Source organism: Cuculus canorus, chromosome 2 (genome assembly GCF_017976375.1).
Source record: "Cuculus canorus isolate bCucCan1 chromosome 2, bCucCan1.pri, whole genome shotgun sequence".
NCBI lineage: Eukaryota > Metazoa > Chordata > Aves > Cuculiformes > Cuculidae > Cuculus > Cuculus canorus.
In genome coordinates this window covers 156,449,792-156,463,187 of record NC_071402.1, presented here as the reverse complement: position 1 = coordinate 156,463,187, position 13,396 = coordinate 156,449,792, and the positions used below count along the sequence as shown (strand labels likewise).

Below are 13,396 nucleotides of genomic sequence, written 5' to 3'. Positions count from 1 at the left end.
ATAGCACTGCATAAACTTTGTCTTTGCCTCCTTATCTTTGTATTCATAACAACCAGCCTTGACAACTAAACTTTTCTTGCTGCTTTGCTTTATCACACTATTTCTTTTTCAAAATCACCTTCTTTTATTGCTAATCCTTTTTTCATTTTAATAACTTCGAAAATAGCTATTTTTTTCTTAGAGATGGTGAGTGTTGGGTAAAGGGTTTTATGTGTTTTATTTTCTTTCTCTAAAGGGTTGAATAAATTTTGCCGTGGCTCTTATCACAAATGAAGACAAATAGAAGCTAGTCATTTACCGTTGCCATCAGTCAGCTAACAAGTACTGTCATTCAGATGAACAACCAATTCAATTTCATCAGCCATGTCCAAATGTATGAAGATTTCATTGCCAGTTACTGGCACCAGTGTGGGAATAATGGTTAGAAGCTTCCTGCAGTGCTCTTTGACATATAGCACATCATGTTTTTGTAAGTAACAATCAGTTCTCTGGGATCATTCAAATTGGCTCGCACAAGCAGAAGTTCTGCCGGCTCTACGTGGTCTTGACAAAGGCTGTGCCATTTGGGAAGGACTGTAGAAGTGGCATTCAAAGAAAGCCAGTTCACAGAGATGGGTTTTGATGTCCTGCTCTGACCTGTACCTCACGAGTACCTCATTGCTGTGCAAGTGAGCCCATGTTGAGAGTCAGGTGCTGGGAACGTGCTACTTCTGTCTGTGCACGACTTGTTCCCCAGGTTGACACCTCTATTGTGGAACTAAATGGGTGGAGAACTTGGAAGCTATCCTGCTCTGGGAATGTTCAATTAAACAACATGTGTTTGTACGGAAACATGGCTTGTTTGCCCTAAATAAGGAAGAAAATCCATTTGGTACTTAAGAGCTGAAAAGTACTTCTTCAACAGAGCTGTAAGAAAGTAAAACTGATTAAAGCTCTACAAAGTTTTGCGTAATCCTGGCTGAATAACTATCCACCCTGGGTTGTGTATGCCGGGAAAGTAAATAAAGAGCAATGGGGATGGAGATTAAAATACATTAGCTGTCCTCACTGCAATGCTAAACCCTTGCCCTGGTAATCGTAGCTGAAGTGCCAGAGAACTGGAAGGGAGCCACCTGCCTCTGGGGGTTATGAGATAATCTCTCTCACTGTTACCCATGTTCCTGGGATATGGGAGACTGTCTGAATGCTGCTATCTCTGCGATGCCTTAGTTTTCAGAGTGCTGTCCTCTAGCAGGGCTGGCTTTTTCCAGTGGAAAGGAAGTTCTGAAGGAAGGAGGAAAGAAGGCAAAAGTGGATAAAAGGAAGTGTGCTGATAAGTCTGAACAGGTTTGCCTATGGGGCTGCCAGCCAGGCTGGTCTTGCAGGCGTCTCGGTGCATGGACTAAAGTATCGATTCCCTTTGAGTGGCAGTAGCAGACTCCCACAGCACAGCCGTAGCTTGGGTTTCAGAAAGCTCCTGCCAACAGAAGCAGAGAGATGGCCCGTGAGCCAGCACCAGTGGCTGTACATTGTCGTGTGGCTATCATGGACCTAAACTTTCTGCTTTCTCAGTTCCAATACCCAGGGCTACTTTAAGAAATGATATGCTCCTGCTCTTCCCTTGTTTTGGAGGCTAAGACATCCAGGGACCAATCTGCTCATTCTGTTGTCAATTTACTCTGTCAAAGCAGAGAGGGAGGCCAGGGTTACTCCTCTAGCTGAGAAGAATGATGTCTCAGAGAACACAACAGGATTTTGACTAGGCACACTCAGAAAGAGATGGAGTGAGGATCTTTCCTTATCCTGCCTCACGTCCTGTCAGCTGGGAGATCAGTTATTTAGCCCACGTTGAACTTGAGAGCCCTTCATAGCCCTCCTTTCTCAAAAGAAGTGTCTTTTTATGATTATTTTCAGGTCTTGTCAGACTTGCAGTATGTTTTTCTTTTGGATAGAAAAAAAAATAAAAGAAAAATCTGTCTTTTAATGTAAAAATATTTTCAAAATACCTTTTCACAGTATTTGTCATAATATTTTATTTATGATTATGCAAAAAGAGTCCAAAGTGTTAGAAACATGAGTAAAAAATACCTCCAAGCTTCTAGATTTCTCATTATCATTCAAAATTCAGTCTGTAAACAGTTAATTACAGCATTGCCATTAAAAAGGGCTTGGGAGTAACTGTTATATACTATTCTTTTTATCATAAGGACTATGTCCTAGGATCAAGGAATAAAAAAAGAATTTATGCTGGAAAGGACTGCTAGAGGTTTCTTGTCCAACCTCCTTCTCAAAGCACGGCCAGTTCCAAACTCAGATCATGTTGTTCAGGGTCTCTTCTAGCTTACTTGTGAGAATCTGCAAAGATGGATTTCTCAGAACATCTCTTCACCTCTTTTCCAATGTTCAGCCATTTTCATGGCACAAAATCTTTTCTTCTTATGCTGTGATATTTTTCCTTGTTGCAACTTGTGAATGATGCCTGCCTCTTGTCCTTTTGCTGTCAACTTCTGGGAAGAGTCTGACTCCTCTGTAATTCCCATTTAGGTAGTGAAAGACTGTTGTTAGAACTTCTCTTGTTCCAGTCTTGGAGTTAAATTTCTCTGTGATATGTGCTTTTCGAATAATAATGGTGGGTCCTGGCCCAAAAATTAGGAGCTTAAAGAAAGACACGATGGATGGAGCGAAAGAGAAATGAGAATGAGCCACTGAGGTGACACTGGTCATCAGCAGTGAACTATCATGAAGGTCAAAGGAGCGTTCTATGGAGGATATAGAGGTACCACTGCTGACACTTCAAGAACAGCGAGAGCAGGTATCACTAGTTGATCAAAGTCTTGATCCAGAATGAGAGATGGGGTTTTACTGTTTTTAAGTGGAAGCGTGCTGACAAAGACCTGAAAAACAAAGATTAGGAGATCAAACTTGATGGGAGAGCCTGTGAAGGGAGGACTTGAAGTGTAGTTGCAATGTGATAACAGTGGATGGATAAATGGTCTTTGCCGAGACTGTTCAGGTGAATAAGAGTCTGCTTGCAGAGGTAGCTGAGACACTGGCATTCATTTGGGTAAATGTGTCTTTCAAGCTTGAACTGCACTGGATTCCCTGTTTGTTTTGTCTCCAGTGCTTAAGTCATCTCATCCTAAAATATGTATTTAAAGCAGAAATGATGCATTGTTCCTTGATAGTGCTTCCTTCTTCCACTATCAAAGAGCCTAAACCAATGCCTCCTGAAATAGGTGCATGAGGTATACATTTGAGCTGCTGAGGGGACTAACAGTAATATGAGTTGTCTGGGAGGAGTAGACAAGAATTAGTAACGGGTTTGTCGTGAAGACCTAGGAAAAGGACAGATGTGAAGGCAGAACTGCTGTGAAGGGCTTGCTCCCCTTCCAGATTCCGAATATGGTATCCACAGATATGGGGAATGAAGAACAAAACTCTCAAAGAGCGTGAAATTAAAAAGTCTTTCCATTATTTTATAGAAGACAGCTGTAGCCTGTGATTCAAATGCCACTTTGCTCCTTTTTAATATCTCATATCGTTTTCTGAGGGCATGAAGACTTGATGGGCATTTAGCACATGCATGGTTTTCTCATGGATGGAGAATCTCCTCTCTACAGCCCTGTTCAGCAGAGAATGTAGGCAGATGCTTATTGAATGCAGATCTCCAAGTTTCAAAGACAACATTGAAGTTCAGTGGTGTGCTTAGTTTAGCAGATGCTTGAGTTTGTAAAATTTATTACTGAATATAGGTTCATTTAATTTCATGCTTAGAACTGTGTTGGTTGCTTTATTGAACTGAGGTCCTACTTCCTGTTACATGCAGACTTACATTCTCTTTCTCCAGACTTTCTGGAAGAGCTACAGAATACACACATGCCTCTAAGTGTCTTGGATCACTTGAGGTTTACTAGCTAGTAGCACTATTTTATCTACCCTCTTGTATAAATTTAGACACAAGTAATGACAGGGAATAGAAAGAGTTGAAAGATGACTTTGAAAGGAGAGTGTTTTTCTTGAACAGTGCTAGCAGTTTTTCCTTTTACTGTAATCTTTGCAGGTTCAGGTTTCATGTTGCGGGTTCCTATGAAAACTTGTAGTTGGACATTCTATCACAAATGGAAATTATTTTTCTGGTGGAGCAGAGCCAAACATTTGTGTACTGCCAAATGCTAGTGGAATTAAGTTACTGAGCTGAGGAAGACCAAAGAGATCTTGAAGCAGAGGACTGAACTCTTTTTGGTTCTTCAACAAAGTATTTAATAGAATCATGGAATGGTTTGGGTTGGAAGCGACCTTAAAGATCATTGGGTTCCAGCCCCCCTGCCATGGGCAGAGACACCTTCCACTGGATCAGGTTGCTCAAATCCTCACCAATGTGCCCTTGAACACCTCCAGGGGTGGGGCCTCCACGACTTCTCTGGGCAACCTGTACCAGTGCTTCGTCACCGTCACAGGAAAAAAATTTTTTCCTAATAGCTGAAGTGTGTGGTCCTCCCTGGTGGTCTAGTGGTTAGGATTCGGCGCTCTCACCGCCGCGGCCCGGGTTCGATTCCCGGTCAGGGAAAACAGCTTTTGGAAAAGGACCTGGAGGTGTTGATTGATAGCTGGCTGAATATGAGCCAGCAGTGTGCTCAGGTGGCCCAGAAGGCCAACAGCATGCTGGCTTGTATCAGGAACAGTGTGGCCAGCAGGACCAGGGAAATTATTCTTCTCCTCTACACAGCGTTGGTGAGGCCACTCCGCTAATACTGCGTTCAGCTTTGGGACTTCACTACAAGAAGGACATTGAGGCACCATTGAGGCGCTGGAGCATGTCCATGAAGGGCAACAAAGCTGGTGAAGGGGCTGGAGTACAAAGTCTTTATGATGAGTGGCTAAGGGAACTGGGATTCGGCCTGGAGAAGAGACCTTGTCACTCTCTACAAGTACCTGAAAGAAGTAAGTAGCAAGGTGGGTGTTGGTCTCGCAAGTAATGCATGAGAAGAAGAGAGGAAATGGCCTCAAGTTGTACCAGGGGAGGTTCAGATTAGATATCAAGAAAAAACTCTTCACTGAAAGGGTTATCAGGCATTGGAACACCCTTCCCAGGGAGGGGGTTGAGTCACCACCCCTGAAGGTATTTAAAAGACGGGTAGATGAGGTGCTTGAAGATATGTTTTAGTAGTGGACAGGCACAGTTGGACACAATGATCTCAAAGGTCTTTTTCCAACCAAATGATTCCAGGATTCTGAATCTGCCCTATTTCAGCTTAAAACTGTCCCCCCCTCATCCTATCCACGCACTCCTTGATAAAAAGCCCCTCCCCAACTTTTCTGTAAGCCCCCCTTTCAGTACTAGAAGGCTCTTATAAGGTCTCCCCGGAGCCTTCTTTTCCCGAGGCTGAACAAGCCCAGCTCTCCTACTGAACAAGCCCAGCTCTCCTAGCTTGTCCTCATATGGGAGGTCTTCATACGGGAAGTGATCCAGTCCTCTGATCATCTTCGTGGCCCTCCCCTGGACTTGCATTTCCACCATGCTGAGTCTCTTAGCACAGTCCTTTAATGAACGTCTCTTTTGCATGTATCTTGTGTATGAAGTAACCACATAACAGTGAATGTAAATCCATCCTGGCCACAGTAAAGATAACCTTCCTCTCCTCTTTTAGGCTATTCTCTGTTTTCCTCTTTAAGTAGCATTCTTCACTCTCCAGGCTGTGCATGTTCCTTCAGGTGATTGGTAGTCAGCCAATATGACTCTCCTCACTCTCTCCCATGTCTTGCCATTTCTGGTTAGGGAGAAAGAGCTTCTCAGATGAACGTTGGCATTTGTCGTAAGTGCTTTCCACTGAATACCTGGTGTTTTTCACAAAGCATTTCTTTTCACGCAGAAGTACTGGTGATGACAGGAACCCCTGTAAAATGTGCCACATGCCCATCTGCCCTGACAGCTCCCTAGCTGAATTCCAACGGAGTACGGATTTTGTCAAGGAAGTGTGGGATTTGCTTTGATTTTACTGCATTGAGCTCTTTCACTAATTCTATTTTCATAGTGAAGTTAGATGGATCTGTTTCCCTAAACTGAGTTTCTGTGGACAGAACCTAAAAGCCTTTGCATTTAATTGGACTGCTGCTCTGAGGTAGTCCTTCCCAAATGTTCAGGAGAGCGCTCAATCTCATTGTAGAAGTGGTGCATTCAGAGAGTTTAACTAATGAGGTTACCTTTGAGCCACGAGTATTTCTTAAATTAATACATTTGAATTAAATAACTAAGAATCATAAAATCATAGAGTTGTTTAAGTTAGAAAAGTCCTTTAAGAGTCCAACCACAACTGTAACACTACTGAGCCCACCACAAAACCGTGTCCCTAAGCACTACATCTACAAGTCTTTTAAATGCCTCCAGGGATGGTAATGCCACCAGTTCCCTGGGCAGCCTGTTGTAGTGTTTGACAGTCCTTTTACTAAATAATCAAATTTAAACCTCTCCTAGCATGACATGAGGACATTTTCTCTCGTCCTGTCACTTGTTACTTGGGAGAAGAGACCAACACCCACCTCACTACAGCCTCCTTTCAGGCAGTTGTAGAAAGCAAGAAGGTCCCCCTTCAGTCTCCTCTTCTCTATTTAAATACAGGTTTTGCTTTTATTTTTCTGTTTTACTTTTAGTTCTGGGGCAAAACCATGAAGTAGCAGTTTTGTGTGTGCTGAAGACAATTTTGCTGCACTGTTGATGTTGAAACAAGGTAGAATTTAAGGCCTCAGCACTCCCAGATGTTTTATAGAAACCTTTGGGAGTAGGTGCAGCTGGAGCCTTAACGGCAGTGCCACTTCACAGAAATGAAGGGTAGGAGTAAGCATCCACCTTAAATGATCTACGGAAACATGCTGGGAGTGCTCTAGATAATTTGATAGGACGGTGATGTGTTCCTGTCTTCTGTAACCATCACCTCTAAGAATGCTTTTGCCTCTCCTTTTATATATAGCATCTAAAGCAAATTTTGGAAGGATTCATCTAAGTTACTTATAGTGGATGAGACCCAGCTAATGTAATTAGTAGAGATTTAAGATACCGCAGACGAACTGCATCTGAAAAATTCCTACTTCCCTTCCTGAACTGCACAGGAATCCCTGGGTGATCAGCTCAGCTGTTTCTGTTTTCAAGTCTGAACTATTTAAGATAAATGCCACTGCTTTTCTGTGAGTGGTTTTCTGATGAGATGCTGTTATAGTTCCATGAGATGGATTTCTTTAGAACTCCAAGTATTAGATACTACATTTTTTTGTGAAGGGACAATTTTGCTCTGTTACTTTGAGACTATGTCTCAGATGTCAGCAACTCTGCTTTTCTTTGGCATGCCATCAGCAGACCATTTACAGGGAGGTGTGACAGCTTTTTTCTCAAAAGCTGGATTTTACTAGATGACTAAAATATGGAATCTATGGATTCTTATGTGAGAATGGGAAAGTGGAGTGTGTGGACCTGTCCATGTTTGTCAGCATTTGCTGCCTCCAGAGCTTCCCTTCCCCATCTTGGCAACAAGTGTTACACCATCATGTGTCATCCTTTTCCACTTTTTACATTTTCCTTCAGTTTTCAGTCATGCTATCTTCATCCCCTCTGCTGCTTCTTATTGCTAGATATGTAAACTCACAGCATGCTGTCCATTGTATCTCCATGGTAGCCCCATGCATATACTGACAGTTTTGTATCCTACTCATACCTTTAGGGGCTTCTTTGTAATACTGTAGCCATTTTTTACATGTTTGAATAAAACAACCTCTCCAATGCAAGTGAATTACAGTACCAGTGTTTATTTGTTATATATACATATATAAAATAGAATTATAGAATGGTTTGGGTTGGAAGGGACCTTAAAGATCATCCAGTTCCAATCCCCTGCCATGGGCAGGGACACTTTCCACTTAAATCAAGTTGCTCAAAGCCTCATCCAACCTAACCCTGAACACCTCCAGGGATGGGACATCCACAACGTCTCACTATTTAGTGGAACACAATAATCTTTCAGATAGGACTCTATGTTAATTGTTATAAAATTAAGTTACAAGTCCTCTCTAATCTGCATGAAGTCACCACAAATTCTGGTAGGAACTGAGAGGAGGCAGCATTACAATGGGTCAGATATTTATCTGTTCTCAGAGCTATCTGCGTAGATCCATTGAAGCACATCGCATATATCCTATAATGTTGCATATGTGTTTTTATGATTTCATCTTAGCAATTTATGAGAGTACTTGTGTGGCAAAGAACAAATTCGGCATAAATAAATGCCTGCAAGGTTGAAGCCCTCCTATTTTCAGAGAGGCACATGCTACTGTTAGTGTCTTGCAGCTTGTAACAACATAACGCAGCAAGATATTACTCTTCTTTAGATTGCTGCCCTTTTCTCAAAATTAGAGCGACATTATGTTGTTTCTCGTACTTTTATGTTCTCTGGCAGAGATGAAGACCTTTCATGGATTAATGAAGAGTAATGACCATGGCCAAGGGGAAAGGTCTAACAAAATGATCATGAGAGACACAGACAGTGACGCACTAGAACAGTTCATCCACTTCTTTTCTGAAAGTCCTTTCAGATGTGAACAGGAAGCTGCAAAAGGCTCCACAGTTTGTTCTAAAGGGTCAGCCTCTGCTTTAAAAAGTAAACGGCTCCTTTTCACCTTAATCTCTAGCTCAGTGCATTGTTTTTATTTGTTCATAAATGTCCACAGTGGCTCAGAGAAGTTAAGATAGGCATTTCTGTGCCTGTTTCAGGTAAACGTGCAAGACAATGTAGAACTGAATGAGTATAAGCAGGTATAAAGTGTAAAGGGGCAGATTTAGTCTTGATATAAGGAAGAATTTCTTCACCATGAGAGTGGTGAGGCACTGGCACAGGTTGCCCAGGGAAGTTGTGGGTGCCCCATCCCTGGAGGTGTTCAAGGCCAGGTTGGATGGGGCCTTGGGCAGCCTGAGCTAGTAGAATGTCCCTGCTCATGGCAGGGGGTTTGGAACTAGATGATCTTTAAGGTATCTTCCAACCGTAACTATTCTATGATTCTGTTGTGGGAAGAGGTCATGGAATTGTAGCTTTCTCAAGAGAAATGCAGTTTGGGTAAAATAGTCAATTAGTTACCCAAAACAACTAATATTTCAAAACGTATACATAGTCACAGGCCTGCATTACTTAAATGTCTCTTTTTTTTACTGTTCCAATTTTAAGTTGTTATTTTTAGGCTTTTGGGGTTTGTCTGCTTTAAATACAATTTCTTAAAAGTGTCACACACAAGAAAGCTGTTCACTGTGTCAAGTAGAGAGAAAATGAAAGCAAAAGTAACATAACACGTGGAAGGCACTTTTCCCTCTAGTGCACATAGTCTGAACATAAGCTGACCCTAAACCAAACGTGGCATTTCACCTTTCTTGTCCCTACACATGCTGTGCTAAACTTGACCTGTGTCTGTTCTTTCCCATCATCTTATGAAGCAGACAGCTGAACACGCAGTGTATTTACAGTACATGGAGATGTTTCAAGTTTCTTCTTTGAAGTGAGAGAGTGCTTTGGCCTACGAGGTAACAGAGAGGCGGAGGGACGGAAGGGAAGAAATGCCTCTTCTATGTCAACTCACATGACTGGGTCTGACATGACCACTACGGAGTCTGCTTTCTGGCAGGCTCAGCTGGAGTTCTGTCTTGTACGATAACCCCTGCCCTGGCTGCAGAACAGAGCATTGCCTTTCCCTATCTCCTTGACCTGACCATGCCTGGTCACTACCCTGAAAGGCTTTCCTATGGGAAGCAGGAGTTTGAGTCTGCCTGGAGGAGAAACAGCAGCTCAGTGGTGTTTATTTGAAAAGAATGAAGTCTGTTAAAGGCTTTTTGTTTGTATTTCAAGACTTCTATTTTGTAAAATAACAGCAAAGTGAGAAATAGATAGAAATGGTATCATACAAACAATAGTTCTTCTTTAGACACCAACATTGCTGATGAATTCTACTGTCATGAACATTTATTCCACTTCTTATTAAGTGACAAGGAATTCAGAGATATTGAAAAGGTTCTACAATCACTTAACACATCTTAAAGCACTGAAATGTAATGTCAACATTGAAGGACTATGTTCATTTCCCTGAGCAAAAGCTGCCTGTATTATGTTAGAGTCATTGTGCATAAATACAAAGGCAAAGGCATTTTGTGTGCTACCGAGGCTTTATATTCTCTCAGAAATAGTCAGGAAGATTTTGTTTCACAGTTTGAAAATGGAAAATTCTTCCATTGATGTCACTCATGAATTTTCTTACCACGTTTGGTTCTGCCTTACTTAAAGGGCTTTTCAAGAAACTTCTGCTCCAAGCACTATCCCAACACAGACTGAGAAAATTGGGGTTCTTCAGCCTGGAGAAAAGAAGGCTTCACAGAGACTTTAGAGGTGCCTACAGGAAAGATGAGGAAGAGCTTTTTATCAGGGAGTGCAGTGATAGGAACAGGGGAAATAGTTTTAAGCTGAAAGAGGGGACATTTAATTACATACTAGGAAGAAATTTTTTACTGTGAGGGTAGTGAGGCACTGGAACAGGTTGCCCAGAGAATTCATGGATGCCTCATCGCTGGAGATGTTCAAGGCCAGGTTGGATAAGGCTTTGAGCAACCTGATCTAGTGGAAGGTGCCCCTGCCCATGGCAGGGTTGGGTGGAACCAGATGATCTTTAAGTTCCCTTCCAACCCAAACCATTCTATGATTCCATGATTCTATGTACAGTTCTGTGGTCTTCTTTCCTCTATCTGCAGTGAATACGTCAGTTATTTCATTTTAGAGTGTGACAATGACAGCATATTCCTTGGATTTAACTCTAAATGTATGTTTTCTAAAACCTTCTTGGGGATGCACTAATCCTGTACTGAACACGCAGCATTCTTGAAGAGCCCATGTTGATACTGCTGCTTTCTCACTAGCATTTGCTCTCAGTGGAGGGCTTAATACTATGAGTTATGAGAGTCAGATGTCTTTTTCACTCACGTCTTTTTTACTGGCTAACAAGAGCCAAGGATCACCTTAAAAAGATGTCTACTGTTTCTACACAGTTAATGAAAGCACTTTCCTCAAACCTTCTGAATTGCTCTTTGCTGCTCCCCATTTCTCTTTCCTGACTGTGTAAGGATCTTTAGCAGCCATACAGCTGTTAAAGGTTAGTTGAGAAAAAAAAATCACACATGATGTTTAATGGGATATGTTTCATCTTCTCTATTTTAGGCAGCTACTTTTAGGTGAGAGAAGTTATGTCCTGAGCTTTGTTAATGCTATTGACTAACTCCCAAAAGAAGAGGTACAGGATAGCTGGTTCATTTATAGATGCCCACATTAGTCAAATGAATGCCACCTGATGTGGACTTAAGAAAATATAGCCATAAATCTTCTCTGTTGTGAGGGGATGTCTGTACCTGAACTGATTATGAATAGGAATTCCTATAAATGTGTTGGAGATTGTAATCAGGAATGAGAAAATCGGTCCTGTGCCTCTCCTTTATTGTTCATTTTGTTTTGTTTATGTCTGTTCATCCAGATAGTCCTGCACTGTGAATCTTCTGTGAACCTGCCCTTGTCTGTTCTACTGGAAAAGTACTGTGAAGCTTTGTCAGCCCGCACCAATGTCACAGGTATTTATTTCTTCACTTCTTGTTGGCTTCTTGTTACTACAGGATCTGTTTTCAAAGTGTCCTTGCTCCAGGAACATCTTTTCCTGCTGAGATAAACATAGTTCCTCCAGCTTTGGGTTTTTATTGGCAACAAAGTACAGTGGTGTGACATGGAAAGGAAATTTTGAGTTTTGCACACCTGGAAAAGAGCTTCAGGTGAATTAAAAATGAAAGATTTTTTTCATAATTTAATTGTTACCGTTGACTCACTGACTGATATGACAGTTAAAGGTCAGTACTGTTAAAGTGTCCATATCCAGACTTGTTGCTGAAGATTGTATTTCTACAAGTGTAGCGTGGGACATCCAGACTGAATAGGCGAAGACAGGTAGATGTGCTCGTAAAATCCAACACTTGTGTGGCATTCACTACAGAAACTCGGATGCTCTGACCAGATAGATAGTTCATACAGGCTAGGGATGGACATTGGACCATTTCAGCCAGATCAGTGGAGTATTTACCATGAAAAACACTTTCACATCAGACCACAGTACTTATGTTTAACCACAAAACTGTACCACTTCTGATTCCTGGGCTCTCTTTCAGGTTTCCAAAACCTGCCTCTAACTTTTTAGATAAGGACAGGAGGCTTTTCTGACAGTGAGGTAGGGCAGGGATGCTTAGGTGCACTGGCAGTGGGGAAAGGGAACATCCCACTCGAGAAAGCTAAGGGCAGGTGGCAGGAAAGAGAGGGGGGAATGTGATGCCTCTGCTTCCTCTTCCAAGTTTTTGAAAGCAGGGCAAAGAACCAATTCTTGTGCTTGTTTCTTGGATATGATGCACCAGCACAAAGATGACACTGTAAGAGATGTTAAACTAAATCCGGCTTTGCTTCAGAAGGGGCAGATCCGCACTCAGAGCCACTCCTCTGTGTGGTGCCTGGAGGGGTCTGTGTGCTGCAATGAATGTTGCTACTGGGGGGAAAAGTGTGACTGTTTCTTTCCCGCTCACTTCTCCTTCTCTTCCTGGTACAACTTCATAGAGGGACAAGTTAAAATATCTTGTAATAGTGTAGATATTGTCATTCAACCAGTTCTGTAGCCCTGAGAAATGACAAAGGAAATGAGGCTCAGGAGAGAAAAAAGTCTTTCAACATAATATATTGTATCAATTGTGTTTTACTCTGACTTTATCAGTTCCTTAAGGGCAATAAGCTGATCTAGATAAACTGATCAGCCTAAAGCCTGAAAGTTGTGTGGCCTCAACTGCCTCTTAATTTGCATATAAATGGGTGTGTTGACCTGTATTATGAATCTAGCCTGAGCTCTGCAACTTGTCCCATTGTGTTCCAGGGAGCTCCTCATGTGGTATGTTTGCTTGTATAAATTTTAATGATCATCTATTCCATTCTGTAGCTGGGAAAAAAGGAAATATAGGTGAGGTTCTGTGAAACTTTCCATAATTTTGGATCTTTCCTTCAGGTCCTTTTGAATATGTTTGTAAATATTTGTGAAACTTTCCATTAATTCAGAATGTATTTTTTCCTTGTCCCGAGCTTCTGTTGCTAAAAACCAAATTTCACACCAGGCTGTCTTAGAAGCTGGCAAACAATTTACTTCCTAATTCTTGACAAAATTAATTTTCTGGGCTCTAGTTCATACAGTTAAAGTTCAAAGCATGAATTCATCCTAAACTAGGACCCAAAATCGAGGAGAAATTAAATGTTTATACTGTAAAGGGATACAAGGATAACAAGTTCCTGTGACTAAATCTACTCTAATTTTTTGAGGTCCAGAATTAGGT

At 41.7% G+C, this 13,396-nt stretch overlaps 1 protein-coding gene and 1 non-coding gene across 2 annotated transcripts in view; both read left to right on the top strand.

Moving 5' to 3' along the window:
* CRHR2 (corticotropin releasing hormone receptor 2) overlaps positions 1 to 13,396 on the top strand; it is a 166,795-nt gene that overhangs the window by 5,758 nt on the left and 147,641 nt on the right. The window contains exon 2 of the mRNA XM_054059530.1: positions 11,521 to 11,614. Within this exon, the coding sequence (XP_053915505.1) occupies positions 11,521 to 11,614 (94 nt within the window). The remainder of the gene's footprint in view (positions 1 to 11,520; positions 11,615 to 13,396) is intronic.
* TRNAE-CUC (transfer RNA glutamic acid (anticodon CUC)) lies at positions 4,475 to 4,546 on the top strand. The gene has a single exon. It is a non-coding gene; the product is annotated as a tRNA-Glu (tRNA).